General features: G+C 29.0%; 1 protein-coding gene across 2 annotated transcripts in view; it reads right to left on the bottom strand.

Annotated features, from left to right (window-relative positions):
• The window catches only part of LOC129973063 (hypoxia-inducible factor 1-alpha-like), a 262208-nt gene that overhangs the window by 156088 nt on the left and 88680 nt on the right, over positions 1-17440 (bottom strand). For both annotated transcript variants that reach the window (XM_056087424.1, XM_056087425.1), the window contains exons 2-6: positions 16060-16253; positions 14230-14366; positions 13249-13449; positions 11116-11303; positions 10486-10592 (exon numbers count right to left, since the gene is read on the bottom strand). In XM_056087424.1, the coding sequence (XP_055943399.1) occupies positions 10486-10592; positions 11116-11303; positions 13249-13449; positions 14230-14366; positions 16060-16253 (827 nt within the window). The remainder of the gene's footprint in view (positions 1-10485; positions 10593-11115; positions 11304-13248; positions 13450-14229; positions 14367-16059; positions 16254-17440) is intronic.

The following is a 17440-nucleotide window of genomic DNA, read 5'->3' as shown; positions in this document are numbered from 1 at the left end:
GCATGCCTTATGCCGATTCTCACATTAAAGAACAGCAGCAACAAGCCAAGGCCGAGAAGGGGGACCAGAACTATGCCAGAACGCGAAACAAAGAAAAAAATTAAAGGTGGAGCATGGAGTCAGGAATTCTACTACATACAATGCAACCCCTAGAGATGCAGATCGTCTGTCACTCTTCTTCCAGACGAAAATCTTATTTTTAAACCACTTTACCACGGATATCCCGCCATGTAGAGGAAATAAATAAACAAATAAAAGTTTTTATGCCTCCCTTACAAAATTGCAAGCCTTCAAGGAACCGCCTTTGAGTAGCCAGAAAAAGTTCTGTCCAATTTTTTTATTGTCAAGAGATGCCACGAAGAAAAATTTTAATGTAGCAAGAAATAGAAAGTTTGAAGAAAGCTACACACTCTTTGTAGCAACTGCAGGACAACCGAGCAATTAATATTAAGTGACTTGTTTATCACACGAAGTGGAGGAACAATACTTGAGAAGACACACCGTGGGAGTAAATGAGTGAGAAAATGTAATACAAGACATCGCTGATAAGAATGCCAAATGGTGTGAGATCCAAAGTAAGATAACAAGATTAGAGCTCGAAGCGAAAAACACAATTAAGAATCACACCCTGAGGTTTAATTTTAAAAGGTTCATGGTCTGTAGTTTAGTTTATTCAGTCTAGTTTGCATTGTATCCATTACAATGTTTCATTAAGGGATGCTACAATAAGAAAAAGTTTTCGAAATGAAATTTCAACCAAAAGAGATATTTCTACACTTTGCATATTTACCAAGATCACACCGTTGCTCCCTGAGCGAGCATTTCAGCATATATCATCATTAAAGAATCTTTTTTAGTAAATACATTTAGCTCTAATATTTCCTCTTTCGTATAAAGAATGATTTAAAGTGACACAAATATGAGGATTGGGAGTAAAATCCAGCGACAACTGAATTACTTAACTGTTAAATTGATGGTAGACAACAGTTTTTAAAAAGGTATTTTCTTTAAAGGAAAATTTATTTGATTTTGCAGAATTTCATACTTATTGCACCTTGTTGATATAATGGGATAATAACTCACAAATTTATTGAATGAAATATTAAAATAATATTGATTAAAAAAAGAAGGGATATTTGCTGGAGAGGAAAGTTTTCATACGACGTAAATTATTTCATAATGTTGTCATCTGTTCTTCATAAAAAAAATAAAAACTGAATTTCTGCAGAAAATTAAAAAAAATATAAACTACATATAAACGCCTTAGCTTAAATATGCATTAAATTAATATTGCCACGAAGATATAAAGAGTTACACCGTTAGTTTAAACAAACAATTGCTTTATTAGAACAAAGCAACTCACAACACCACGAGAACTTATCCATCACTGATGGGTCTCACCTTTTATACATGTACGAATGTTCTAGAACATTCGAGTATTTAAAAAAGGTCTAGAACCTTCCAGATCTTAAATAAACAATAGATAACATTTTAAATAAAAGAATTCCAGTTTTTGGATAAAACATCGGGCTGGGATTAGAACCATGGACTAACCAATCAGAAATGCGATGCCTATTGAATCATGGCAGGCATCTGATCTGCTAGTTGCTCTGATTTGTGCAGCAATATTCTGAGATATAACTGCTTTCCAACAAGAGTTTTAAAAAACCATTGATGTATTTTCACAAAATTAATTAAAACTTTATGAACAACCGACTACAATACAATGCAATTTCGAAGGTAAAATTATACGCACTTAGACATAGATTTCAATACAGTATTTGTAATTATATTCATTATTTTAACTATACACAAATAACATTGCCGACACAAAGTTCATTAATAACTTGTGTCTTCCAGACAGTTATATTCAATTTTAATTTGAGTGATTATATAGGTGATTTCCTAAGAATTTAAGATTAAAACTTGTATCCTTTAAATAACAAAATCAATTCAAAAAATGGCTACATGTAAAGGTAATCATATTCTAAAAGATAAAGAGGTAATTTATCATATTAATAACTCATTCCACTAGACACACACGCAATAAAAACTAAATTTAAACATAAATGATATCTTAACACAGATTCCTCTAACTGAAGCTTGTAAAGAATACCATTTATGGGATGCTTTATCATTCAAAAAGCTGAAACAAAATCTAGAAAGAAGAAAGATAGAAACAAATACTGATATATTTTTTTTTTCTCTTCTACATCACAGCAATGATTTATCAAATGCGTTTTTGAACCCTTCGCTGAAGCGGTAATCGCAGTTAATGCGAGTGTAAACAGCTCCAAAGGGCGATCGAGATGAGTCGAAATTATCACTCTTTTTGAAGAGATAACTTTCTTCCCGAAGATGGAGAGATCAAGGCCTCTTCATTTCGCGCTGATAGAACAAAAAAGAAAGAGAAATGAATCTGGGTCGGAATGTTTCAGAGAGTAATCGAGTCAATAACCTCGTCACATGGTGGGAGTAATCCAACTAGATGGTAAAAACTGCTGCACAGTTGATATTAGAACAACAAATCTGAAGTTGCAAGCTGAGTTTTAAATTAAGCAGCGGTAGTTTCTACAAAATTTTCTCAGATACTCCCTAATAGTGGCAGATTTCCAATTAGGCAGACGAGGAATTTGTCTAAGGCTGCAAGGGATAACCGTGAAAAAGTTAATCTGTGCGGATCACCAAAATATTTACTCGCTACTCCAAAAAACGGCCGATTTCTAATTAGGTTAACGGGGCGATTTATCTAAGGCTAAAGGCTGAGAAGGCGATGCATGCAGGGCCAAGAAAAAGTTAATCTGTGAGGGTCTCGAATTTACTCGCTGCTCCTAAGACAGGACGATTTCCAATTAGGCATATTAGGCAACTATCCAGAAACTCCAGGCTGAGAGGGCGATACAGGTATGTCCATTAAAAAGTCAATCCGTGGGAACCTCCACAAAATTTTCTCAGACACTCCCTAACAGTGCCCGATTTCCAATTAGGAAGGCTAGGTAATTTGTATAGTGGCCACAAGGCTGAGAAGGCGATACAGGCATGTCCATTAAAAAATTTTGTGGAAGTCTCCACAAAATTTCCACACATACTTCCGAATAGTGCCTGATTTCCAAACACAGATTAGGCAATTTGTCTAGGGCCACAAAGCTGAAAAGACGATATAGGCAGGTTCCATGAAAAAGTTCTGTCGGAGGTCTCCACAAATTGTTTTCTCATAATCACTAACAGTGACCGATTTCAACCAAGCAGACTACGCAACTGTCCAAGATAGTTAGACTAAGTGCAGGTCCATTAAAAAGTTCATCCTTGGGATCTCCACAAAATTTTCACACTTCCTTTCTAATAATGCTCGACTTTCAATTTGGCAGATTAGGCAAATGTCTAGATCTAGAAAGCTGAGAGGTCGATACAGGCAGGTTCCATGAAAAAGTTAATATCTGTTGGTGTCCCCCCAAAATTTTCTCACATACTTCCTAACAATGACCGATTTCAATCAGGCAAACTAGGCAATTGCCTCGGACCACTCAACTGAGAGGTGGCAACAAGCATACCCATTTTTTTAGTTGCCAAAAAAGCAATTATGTAAAAAAAAATAAAAAAAAATTTTTTTAAGTAGAAAATGTTCGGATAATATTAACACTTAATCAAACGTAATTGATCAAGTTTGTATATGTTTCATTACATTCATTCAGTTATTAAACCGAAAATCTACTTCAATAATATATTGTACAAGCGTAAATGATAATTAATCCGGAGGCCTGACAGACAAATAAAAACAAATAAATCAAACGATGCTTAACAAGCACCACTCATAATGAGGAAATAAGTCACAAAATTGATAGGAGACTATAATACAGATGTCAAATCTGTGTATCGAATTGTATCCATCCAATTCGATTTGTAATTATCGTGTTAACACATATTCGGATAACGAGACAGACAATTTCTGGGAATAGATTTTGTCCACAATTTGATAGAAATCTACAAATTTGATGTATAGAAGATATACCAAATTTCAATCGTCTAGCTCAAAGCGTTTTTAAATTATCTTAGTCACAGACACTTTTTTTAAATGTGTTTTTCGAACTCAGGAAGGTTTAGAACATGGAGATTTGACAAAATTTCGAGTTCAAATCTTTTGATAATTACAACACTTAATACTTTGAATACGAGAAATTAAAGCCCCTATGTTTTTCCCCCTACAGAAAAGGCAGGGACTTATGTAATGTAATTTTCGAATTACAGAGGAAATGACAAATATAAGTAAAAAGTTTATCCAGGAGTAAAAGATATTAAAACAAAAAGTCATTATACCATCCAAGGTTAAATGGCGGAATTATCGCTAATCTCGTATAAACGTTTTTATGCAAATATATGCTACGAAAAAGTTGCATAGCAAAGGTTCAAAGAAAGGTTTGTTCTCTGAAGTTTTCATGCAAATGATGGATGAGCATAACAATGATCTGTGAAGGGCGCATGTATACAGCAAAAGTAAAAAACCGTTCCATTGTATCAGGTTGTTGCGACATTACACGCACTGTCGAAGTCTGATGCATCTGAGCAGATGCACGTTTTGGCGCGCTAGTTGACTTGTGACGGAAAGAGTGATTAAAAATATCTAAAGCTAATGCAGAATCTGCTGATTCAAAGCAGGTTGCTGTATCAAGAATAAGAGACAAGTTTCAATGGGAAAGTCGGTATAAATATTTTGTTTTAAAATATAATAAAAAAACGATTAAAAAATTCTATAAACGGTTAAAAATTAGATGAGCATTTTTTTAAAAATATACATTTAAGGAAAAAAAAAGCATAACTAAAAAATAATAACCGAAACTTTTAGTTAAACTTTCAGGTCAAATTCCTTTCTGATAAACGAAATACAAAAGGAAGTATTAAAATCATCATCATCAAAAAAAAAAAAAAAAAAAAAAAAAAAAATTCAAAGTTTTGATGAATTTTCGTTTCAGATCTCCCTGAAACCGACAATGCAATTTTGGAATTACGTCTGCCTGTCTGTAAACACGATAATTCAAAACTGCTTTGCGCTAGAAGTATGAAATCTGGTGTGTAGTCTTTTAGAAATGAACTCTAAGAGCACGAAATATGTACGTCTCGGAACAAGTAAACAAGATAATTCCGAAAACATTAAATGCTAAATATAAATATATACATTTGATACATACTGTTTTAAAATCTAAATTCTAATACATAGTTAAATTTTGAACCAAATTCGCCAACGGGTTGACCGTTCTGTAACATGCAACTCAAAAACGATTTAAACAAATAAAAGTTGATACGCGATCTAAGTACTTCAACATTAAAATGTGGTTTAATGCATTGAAAAAAGGTTACGAAACACAAAACGCTCATGCGTGGTACAATAAACAAAAATGCAAGTACTTGTGGCGTTCATGACCTTGCTCAACGTAAATAATTTTTATACTGGGGAGGAGATGGATACTACCTTTATTAGGGGGCATACTAGAAAATCCCGGAGAGGCATTCCCCCCCCCTTTTTTATTGAAACATTCAACAATTCTTGGAAGTCCGAATGACCTAAAAATATAGGTTCGAGCCTACATGCTATAGAAAATTCGATAGTGTACATGAGAATGCAAATAAACTGACAACAATTTGAATGTTTAGGCATCCCAGTGACTTTTTTTTTCCTTCCCTCGAACCAGTGTCATTTGGCTTAGTTGTGGTCATACTCAACCCCTCAACACAACTCAGAATTATACAATCTGTTTCTAGTACTTCAAAAAAAGATGCAAGCTAAACAAATTTAACCTGAATTCAAATATTCACGAAAATCAATCCGCTAGTAAGGTAATCGAAAAGGTGACAGACAATAATTCAAAAATGATTTCAAAGAACAGTACAAGCAGATGGAACACAGTAACCAGAATGCTCGCTCCTCGATCATCACGCTAAAGACAGTATTGACTACATGCGACAGCTTCGTCTTTTATAACAGTCTAACAGGATTGAAATTTTTTAAAAGATTGCGGGATCTCGGCTCTTAATTAAGATATAGCCATAATTTTTGTATTTTCTAGAACCTTAATTCTGATCGTCCCATTCGTCTTCTAATGTTCGGCAAGGGCTTTCTTCGAAGCCATCATTGCACGATAACCATATTATAGATTCGTAACAATATATCATGCTTTTTACGAATCACTTTCCTTACTTTACTATCATTTGTATTAAATAGACAATTCGCATATAACTTGGCCTATTTTCCTTTCATAACTCGAGGATTTTGTATACATATTTAAGATTCAAAGCTGGAAACATTTATTCCCTACGACTTCATGCCTTTAACCTAGAAAGAAAAGTTCGATCTAGAGAAAATCTAATTTGTTTGCCACCCATAAAACAGCTCGCATCTGAACTCCCATGCAGAAAGCATTCGAAAAAGGATTGCACTGAAAAATGTGGGTTACAGTTATCGTGTGGGCGGCCCCCGCAGGCAGCCCCATAAAAAGGCGATTTCATTAAGCGATACATTCTTCCGGTTCTCAGTCCGCTTTTATTTAGCAGAAGGAAAAATAAACGCATTTCTTTCCCCTTATCTCCGGGGAAGAATTTTATAGTCTCCACTAGAGACTCGAATCTAACCCCACAGAAAGTGAAAGAAGGAGAAACAGCAAAGAAAATTTTCTTCCATTCCACTGTTGCTCTTGTTTTCTTCTGAAACTAGTAAAAACATCCCCCCCCCCACACACACACCTCTAAGAGAAAAAGTTAAAACTGAGATTTTAAAATTCTTTTTTTTTTTTTCAACGTTTTTACATTTTGTAGTAAATTGTTAGAAAGTTACTGATGAATTTCACACTATTTTCACTTCATTTTTCTACGTGTTTCTGTTGTGTAATTCCAAGAGCAATTCGAGATTTCCTTGCAGAAACAGAATTAAATGAAAGCAACAATTAAAACAAATGAAACAAAATGAATGTTTTTAAAACTATATTATCATCTGTTTAAAACTGAAGAATGTATTTTAAATTCGTACCAAAATACAGCTAATTTTGGAAACATATAGTTCTCTCCAAAACTGACTAACATATAATGCATTTTTTCACAATCTTAAAAAAATCATACACTGAAATTAAATAGGAGGAATAATTCTGATATATTTAAATAATTTCTTTCGGAGATAAAGAAAGATTAATTAATTTTGGCATACAACAAATAAAAGAATTAAAAAACATAAAATCAGTTTATCAATTAGAGTATTCACACAATAAAAATTACACAACAGAATCGCACCAATTTAGTCTTTTTTCTCCCACTGATCTTCCCATGCTTCTTTCTTTTATTACTTTTTAAATGCAATATTTGTTTGTTATTTCTTTCTTTCTTTTATCTAGTAAATTTTGATATTTGTCAATTTTACAGCTTATTTAGAACAATTTCTGGATTTACTCCAAGTAAAAGAATCAACTAAACATCTTTTCATCAAGCTAAAGTGACGAGAAGGGAAATAAATAACCCTGAAAAATGATGTGGCTCTTTTACTTCCGGCATTTTTATTTTTTTTTTACAGATAAAAATTTTTTTTGCAACAAGTATCTTCATAGATTAGGCTTAAAAATTTGAAAATATATTTCATAGTTTTTTTCATATAAAAAATAAAAATTTATTTCATTATTTTTAGCATTATGCTAAAGTGATGAAATGGGAAATAAATATCCCTGAAAAATGATGCGGCTCGTTCATTTCCAGCATTCCATTTTTTTAGAGAAATAAAAAAATTTCTGCAACAAGTTTCTTGATAGGTTACGCTTAAAAACTTGAAAAATTTATTACATAAAATTTTTTTCATATACAAAAAATAAAAATTTTATAATTTTTTTAATAAAAACAACTAAAAAATTTCTAACAAATTAAAAAATAAACATTCAACAACTAAAAGATGCTTCTATTCATAGCAATCTAAAAAGAATCATGTCAACAGCTTTTAAAATAGACGATAGTGAAAAGCACCTAGTAGATATTTTTTATGCTATTTTTACCATTCAGATAAAAGAGGTATTCTCTTTTATACTTGCTGTCCCACAACTCAAAAGAAGTGACAGATATTTGGCTATTTCAGCAACTTTTTTCCTCTTCAGTGATTTAAATAAAAATGTATGCTATAAGATCGTTTAATGATAATAAAATGAAATGTATATATAGCAGAAAATTCCAAATCAATGCTTTACATCACACATGAAGTGTAATTAAGAATTAGTTTCTCAGCAGCTAAAATTTTATCTTTGAGTGGAAATACGTACTATTATTTTTAAAACAAATAAATTTATAGAATGCAATTAGAATTAAGATTTCAAAATATATTCAACAAATTTTTAAAGATTAATTTATGAAATATTGGATATGGCTTATTATTCTAGTTATCCCTATCAGAATATGAAAACATCTACAAATGGAAAAATATATAAAATTATAAACACCAGAAATTTTGTTTAAAAAAATTAATCATTAAAAAAAGAACGGATGTCAAAATTTCCCACTCAATTAGTATCACAATAAAAGCATGATTAATAAAAGAAAAATAAAGCTCGATATTCTAAAACTAAGGATTGTGCTGCCATCTATTGATAATTTAACTAAAAACATGTTCAACATTTTTTTTGTAGCGCCATCTACATTCAGTAAATAGAACTATAAGTATTTGCATGAAACGGAAATTATCTAGGCAAATTACGAGTTTGTTTTCTTGCATTTGTATGGGAAGCAAAAAATTCCTTTTCTTTAATAATTTTCACAAGCAGATAAAGTATAAAATTTTATAATACATATTTTGACAAGAATATTTTTCATTATCTGAACATTTATGAAATTCTCTGCATTTAGTAATTTAAATTTAAAAATTACTTTGAACCGTTTACAAAAAACAGTGCAAAATAAAAACCTGAAATATAAAATTTTAAAATTTTTATACTAAATTCCAAATTATACCCTTATTTTACATTATAAATATCAAAACTTGAAATATACAAGTAGAAATTTATAAAAGTTAAGGAATACTTTTCAAAATAAAGATGTAATAATTTTGGAATTTTTTGACAAATTATCAGAGACATTCATACTACTATTATTTAAAGAAGCTGGAGAAATTTTTAAACAAGTTTTAGAACAATTGAACTGATTTATTTCATTTCTTGGGAGATTTGAAATAAATATAAAATATGCAGACTGAAGGATAAGATGATTTAAACTACTAAATGTCATAAGTTCAGTTATCAGGATGCAATCATGAATGACAATTTTGTAAGACACAAAATGATGCATTTTAAATTTAAATTTAAAATAAAGATATAAAATCCTGATATTTACCCAATAAGCAAATGATCAACAAGAGTTAAATATTGGCAACTTTTCATACAGAGGAAAACAACACTTTGACAGAAATTTAGTAATTTGTTTTTAGACATTTACTTACAACTGGATGAATTGGAAATGCTTGAATTCAAAATTAATTTAAAACAAGTAACTTTACCTAAATGATTTTTGATAATCATTAAATGTACTGATGAAAAAATTGCAAAATCTAAATTTTATACAACCTCAAATACATTAATATTTGAATATAATATAATGATTAATTTAAAACAGAGATAATATAATCTTAGTTATACAAAACATGATCTCCAAGAAAAATTTTATTTTGTGATATGAGATTGTTTTAGGTCTCAGCCAGCAAATAACAGCACATAACAATTATAATACAATTTGGAACCAAATATATTTACAAAGCTGTTTCAATTGCATTTTATATTTAACATGTAGAGACAGTTAAGAAAAAATTGTGTAACACACTATAGAATTATTTTTAAATTATTTTTCATCAGTTTACAATGAGTTTGAAGATGAAATGATAAATAACTTAAATCATATGATGTGCATTTTTAAAAATCCATCAGCAATAAACATAACATTTATTGACTTTTTTAATAGAGTAATACACAACATAATGATCACACTAAACAGTCTGGAGTAGTAATTGAATCCATTTCGAGAATTAAAAACTAAATAAATTACTTGCTTCCTTGTCATTTTGCTTCACCTAAATAATGGCCTAGGCTTAATAATAATAGGCTAATAATCTTTCTTGCATAACTTAGAAAAAAAATCCAATTTCATTTCATTTTTTAAAAATTAAATTCATTTAACCAATCCTTTTAACAAGGTTTAAAATTCTTCCATACAATTCCTTTTTATAAAAATATAAAAATGAAACATACCTAGATGATGCATTATATAAAAATTGACAAATTTGAATTCTTTAACAAATTTCAAATGCTAAACATTCATATAAGAAAAATTGTTTGCATCTTTGATTAAATATCTTAACCTAAAAATTCCGACCACCCTTTCTAATTATTAAAAGCAGCACTTCAATGAGAAAATGAAGTGAATTTTAAGCAAAAGATTGTAACATAAGGAAGTAAGTGAGTTAAAAATTTCACTAGTACTTACATGTCTTGAATGATGAGAGCAAGGATTTTATGTCTAAGGCATGATAAAAGGAGTATACAGATTTTCCCATAAGCTCAGAACTTTTGTATCCCAGAAAATCAGTTACTCTAAAGAAGAAAAAATATTTATTACAATGTAACAAATATAAGTAGTACCTATTTAACAATATGAATAATTATAATTCTTCCACTTTTTCTACCTTTACACAATTCTAGCAAATGCAAAACTATTAAAATACATTACTTTCACTGAGGTAATTCAATTTTCCACATCAAAATCTTTCTGGGAAATTTATTTATTTATAATCCTTAGAGGAAGGGGAGATCAGGAACTGAATGATATTCTATAGCAAATGTGTTTATGTGATTTTGTTCAATAAGAAAAGAAAAGTTCTGTGATTTTGTTCAATAAATAAAAAATATATTTTATATATATTATTATTTATACTTGACCACTTTTTAACCATTTCTCTAAATTATATTTTGTATTAAGTGAGAAAGATACTTTGAAAGAAATTAAGATAGCAAAAACCACATTATATTAAAATAGATTCGTTGATAAATTACCATCAATTTTAGAATTAAACTATAATTACATATCGGCCAAAGACTGGGATAAATATGTACTTACTTTTCATCAATATATGTAAACTTCATGTCTGGACTATGTCTGCTGATGAAGATGTCTTTGTCTAAAGGCACATCAATATGAGCTGGATGTGGAATGGGTTGCCCAATGATCAACACAACAAAGGCTGGGCATTTATCAGCATCTAGCCAATCAGGTTTACCCAATTTGTGACCAATGTAATGAATTACCTAAAATATTGATGAATTTTAGTTAATGTTCTACAGATAAGAATTCCATGTATTAAGCATATAACTAAGATACAATTTATAAAAAAAATAATATTACTGGCCAAAAGATTTTGAAAATGAATAAATCATTTCAGCATAATTTATCTGGCTTATAATTCAAAAATTTAAATATGATAAGCTAAATACTTCAGGTAAATATTAAAAAAAAAAAGATTAAACAACAATAAGGTAAATGACCAAAATTCACTAGTTAATATCAAACTTCTCACAAATTTTAAGCAAGTAATATATGCTTTATAAATGCATTTTTATAAAGCATAGAATAATTAACATATAAATATGAACACAATCTTCTGATTTGTATATTTTGAAGATAACAATAGTTTAAACATTGCAAGTATAACCAAAATGTTTCATAAAATTTTCAGCATATTTAGGGAAAAAAAATTAATATCTAAAAGTTTTATTTTAATTCAAATTATTGTATGGAATTTGGAGGAAAGAAAAGGAAAAAGTGAAACTTAACTTGAAAGCACTTTTCAATAACTTAATCATTACAAAGTATTTAAAAATTACAGAATCTCTCCCCATTGACAACAAATGAATAAAAATACTTTTGATTAATAAAAAAGGCGTAGATTTTATTAAACAATTATAACCATTTTGTAATAATAATAACATAAATTTTTATAATACTTTTATAAAAATATTTCTTATTTACTTTAGGAATAAGGTGTATGTGATTTTAAAAGTTAGCTATGTGTAAAAAGCTTAAAAGGCACCTGGAATTAAAAGTAGTAGACAAAACAACTACAGTTTCACAAGTTACTTTTTCGTTAATTTTTTTTTATTATTATTATGTTCACAATAAAAATAATAGAATCTGAATTATTTCTAAAAATATATTACTAAAAGCAAAATACAAAGTAATAACACATTATTAAACATTTCAATAAAATAGCAGACTATTGTGCATAATTTAGCATATTTATTAAAATATAAATGAGAGAAAAACATCGCAAATATAGTTTAAACAGAAAAATGTTAAAAAAATTCACAAGTAAAGAAATTATTAAGAAAGATTTATAGTGTGTTATGAAATATTATATTAACTATATGTAACATAATTCAGAAAGGAAAGGAAAGTGAAAAAAAAAGTGTCTTTGTATTTATTCAAATACATTCATTCTTATAAAAAACATCTTAAAAAGCAGATATATTTGTTTGAAAATCTAGTATATATATATAAATGCAAAATTACAGAAAAATAATTTGTTTTATGTTTTGCTTTATTTGCTGTAGTATTTTCATTTGTCATTGTTTGTAAAAAGAAAGATAATGTTTATTATATAATTGCAAAATTCTACAGAATATCAACTTTCTTATTATTACAGTGTGTAATTACTAGTGTAAATTACAGATTACTAGTGTACTAGTAGTAATTACCAAGGTGTAACTAATTATAGAAAATGAAGTTAAACTCTAATAATTCAAATACATGAAAGAAGAAAAAAAAATGATAATTCTAAAATTCTTACTTTAAATCAAGTAACAATCTTATTCTGTGAAAAAATAAAATACTTTACATTTTATTATTAAAAATATAAATCATGCAAATTATAAAACAAATTATGTATACTTTGTTTCTAAACATTCATATACAACTAAAATCTGTTTTGTAACATTCAGATTAAGTCATAACTTTCATATACTACTAAAAAATTTTTTATCAACAAATGGAAACATATGAAAAATTGTGTATTATCATTTGTACAAAAAATAAAAAAAATTATGTATGCTTCTTTTTATAAATGACATAACTATGGAATTTAACATGGAAAAGAAAAAAATTCAGTACAAAGAAAAAAACTTTTCACATCAAATAGACTTTGCAATAACTAGCAAACATAAAAATAAAGGAATCTTTATATGATGATCTAATTACTTGATATGTGGCTGATTTGAGATTGACAGCTCTTCCTCTCGTTTTGATTGTTGATTTCATACGAACAAAAATGGAGAAGTAATCTCCTTCTGGAGTAGAGCCATCTTCTTTCAAAGGCACTTTAGCAGTGAGAATGGTCTTGATTTCATCATGGTCACATGGATGAGAAAATTCATACACACTCTGCCCCAGCATTTCAACCTATGATAAGAAAATTAGTGTTGATGATTGTTCATTCCATTTTTAATATTAATAATGGATTTTGGAAATAACACAAAAAAGAAAACATGCTTTTAAAAATTAAATCAAAATCATAACCATTCTTCTGTAGAATAAATAAAGTTAATTATACATATATGCTTTGAGAATATTATTTCCCACTATTTAATTAGATCATTTAAGATTTCAAATATTACTATAAGTAAAAAATAAAATACATTTAAATCCAGAAAAGGGAATTACAAAAATTAATAAAAAAATAAGAAGAATTTAGGAGTTTAAATTCTTCAGATTTTGTCATCCAATAATATATTACTTTTCACAAATCTAATGTTCTAAAAAAAAATTATTTTATCTAGCATTTTTTAGCAAGTTTCTAATGGTATATAATCATAATATTATTTAGACATTCAGTTCATATTTAAATATTTAATTACAAATTGTAAACTTGCAATACAAATTCTGTATTGAAATTCTAAATTAATTTCACATTGCTTAAATGTTTGAAAATTAAAATAAAGAAATTACGCTGCCTTTAATTATAAATAATTAGTGAAAAAAATATAAAATAATACGAAATATACATACATGAAAAAATATAATAACAAATACATTTTCATGTCAAATAAAAAATTAGCTAAAATGGGGAGAGATATTTTTAAATTTATGAAAGTGTTGTTTGTAATATGTAATAAAAATTCATTCATAAATAGCTTTTATAAAAGGCACATTTTAAAACAAATATTAGACAATGACATCTACCTGTGAAATGCCAATAAACTGCTCAACATTTTCTGATAAATAAATAACATCTCCTTCTTCTGACAAAACCAAGATAAATCCATCAAGATGAGAGGATGAGAAAGAATCTATTGTGGAGAGCTCCTCTTTTTTGGAAGCTGAGACAAAAAAAAATTTTTAATACACAAAGAAACACATTAATATACCAACAAAAATAATCATAAATTAAGTAAGGAAAAGAAAAAATATATTTTATAAATAACATTATTCCAAAATATTGCGATTACTCAAGCTGATTTCAAAGATTATACTGATTTATTTCATGCAATTTTTTGAATTCATAGAATTAAATAAATAAATAAAATAAAAAATTAAACTCAGTGACCAAGGCCTACAGTGCCCATATCTGCTTTCTTGACCGAAGGCCCTGGGATGCAAGACATATGTCCCGGTTAGGTGGTGGAACCCCCCAGTGTTTAGTTCTCAAGCAGGCTTGGTCCTCAGTTTATCGCCCTACTGAAGGGATGAAAGGCTGAGTCGACCTTGCCCACTTTATGATTAATTAAGTAAAACTTCATAAATAACATTTTTTCTTATAAGAAATTTAATCAACATATGAAAAATTTTCACCATTTTTTCGTTTGATTTCTTTTTTTAAATTTCACAGCACCAATAATGATCTGACAAATTCTTCCAGCGAAATTTTATTCATATCGTTTTTTCCAAAAGTGTTATTTCTATTTATTTATTTTGACTGTGATGGAGATTAATTTATGAGGTATTTTTTAATTAAGGGGGGGGGGAGATGAATATGTCATTCTATCTTTCTAAATAAATCAACTAAGTAGTATTAATTTTTCAAAATTGTCAAAAAAATTAATTTGTTCTGTTATAAAGATTAAATTAAAATTATCTGATCAAAGCAAGTGATGAAGTGATGTAACGTCAACTGATTTAAATAATGCAAGTTTTTTTACATTCAATGTGACCGATTTACAAGAAAGAAATTTCACTGTCAACATATATGAGATATGAGCAACCATATAATGAAACAAGTGTTTTTTTTTTAATTTTTATTTATTTATTTTTTTGTACACTGATTGTAGAAAAAGTTCCTAGAAATCAAGCTCATTTAATTTTTAACCCTCACAATAGAAATTAAAAAATTAAAATGTATATTTTTTCAGGTGAGAATGCAAAGATTTATTTCAATGTTTAGAAAGTAATCTAATATATATATATATATGTGTGTTCGGTGTGTGTTTAATTAAAAAAAATGTTACTTATTACAATTTCATGATCAAAATCTACATAGAATATTAAAAAAAAGCCTCATTATATAAGAAAGCAAAGGACTAATTGGAGTATTTTATTAGAGTAGGATGTCTTAAACCAAATTCTTTTCAAATACTCAAATGATTACTAAATGCACCACAAAATAATAAAATATTAATTATTTTACATAATACATAACAATTTTATCCCAGAATATTTAATTCATTTTAATGTTATGTAACTTTTCTCAACTGCAGCCGTAATTAATATCATAAAATAATTAAATAAATGATTATAAAATACATCTCAAAGCATTAAATAATTATTATTAAACATATCAGCATTTTATTCTTGAATATTTAACAGGCTGTAATGAAACACTAGGGTGCTGCACCTATACTGGGCAAGTACAAAAAAGTTGAGTATCAAACCAAAACTATTATAAAATCACAGTTCAATATTATAATTGTGATTAACGAACAAATTGGACAGATGGATCGGGTGGGTTGAGGTTTTTTCATACTATTCGGGAGGGGGAGGGGGAGTGAGAGTGCGAAATAGTAGAATCGCTCTTACGAATCAAGAGTTGAATCATCTGTCTGATTTTGAGGTATCCGACGGTGAGTCTCATGACGGAGGTCTTGTCGAGGGTCGAGGCAACCCCTTGGGCGAGGGGCAGCTGCGCCGACAGATCCGAGAAAATTTCCGATTCCTTGCTGCGCCGGCATCGAGCGGCATCTCGGGATTTCTCTTTGCGTTTCTCGGAATTTCTGGAAGAAAAAAAATAAACAGATAAACAGCTGATTTTTTGAAATTTGCTATTCTTTACAAATTTTGATTTAATTATTTTTAAGTTAATACACCACTTCACAAAATTAGAGAGATTTGTGATACTGACAACTAGATATGGAGGGGGGAAAAAGAAATTCTAATCTTCTAAAATTTATAATAACATTTTTTTTTTGTATGAAATTTTTTTCAAAGAAATAAATATGCTTTCATAATATATAACTTTAGAATTCTTTGGTTCGTATATATGGTTTGTAAGGTATGATTGTAATTGAACAAGTCTTCTATCCATAAGATTGTATAGCTGTAACTAACAGGCAGACTGATTCAAAAACCTGTAGACAGACAATTCAAAGAAACAAGCTGAAACATTCCGAATAAATAAATAAATAATAAAAATATTTTCCAAAAAATTTCAGTTAAAGAAATTTTTGGAAAATAGTTTTTTTCAAATTTTTCAAATCGGAACTCCCACTCCCTCTTTCAAAATTTTTTTTCAATCCCAAATTTTCCGAATTGGAAAATATTTTTTTCAAATTTTCAAAACTTTCCACTAAGGAATATTCACATTAGTACCCAAATGTTTGAACAGATATACAATAAATAAATGTGAGTTATTCTAATATTTTGGAACATTATGGCATTACAAAGAATGCCAATTGAAGCCCTAAAGCCTCCTAGTGTGTTTTCCCCCCCTACTTTTTTTGGAAGGGAGGGGAGAGGGAGGGATCTTTGAATTGTCTATTCGCAAATTTTCGAATCAATCTGCATTTTAGTAATAATAAGTCTAGTGTCTCTGGCACCATTCAAGACGGTGCACCATTTCAACGTTTTATTTATTATTTTTTTAAATTTTGATTGTTATAAATACCAACAGTGTAATATGAAGACGTGATTAATTCTCAGGAGAAACTGAAGGAGGAGGAGACATGGGGGTGTAATCGTCTAGGGTACCAGCAGGACAAAATATTAACGTGTTTACGTTATTTTTTGGAATAAAAACATCACGAAGGGCGAAAGAATGGTATTTTTACTAAATTTTATTTGCTATATTTACTACTAAACGACTGATGACGACAGAAGCGAAAAATTTACATCACGCTCCGATAGTCTGTTACCCCCCCCCCCCCTCCCACTCTCCATTCTCAGTTCTTGAAAACAAAGTAAC

Source organism: Argiope bruennichi, chromosome 6, assembly GCF_947563725.1.
Source record: "Argiope bruennichi chromosome 6, qqArgBrue1.1, whole genome shotgun sequence".
NCBI lineage: Eukaryota > Metazoa > Arthropoda > Arachnida > Araneae > Araneidae > Argiope > Argiope bruennichi.
Note: the sequence above shows the minus strand (reverse complement) of the source record. Positions and strands in the feature narration are given on the sequence as shown.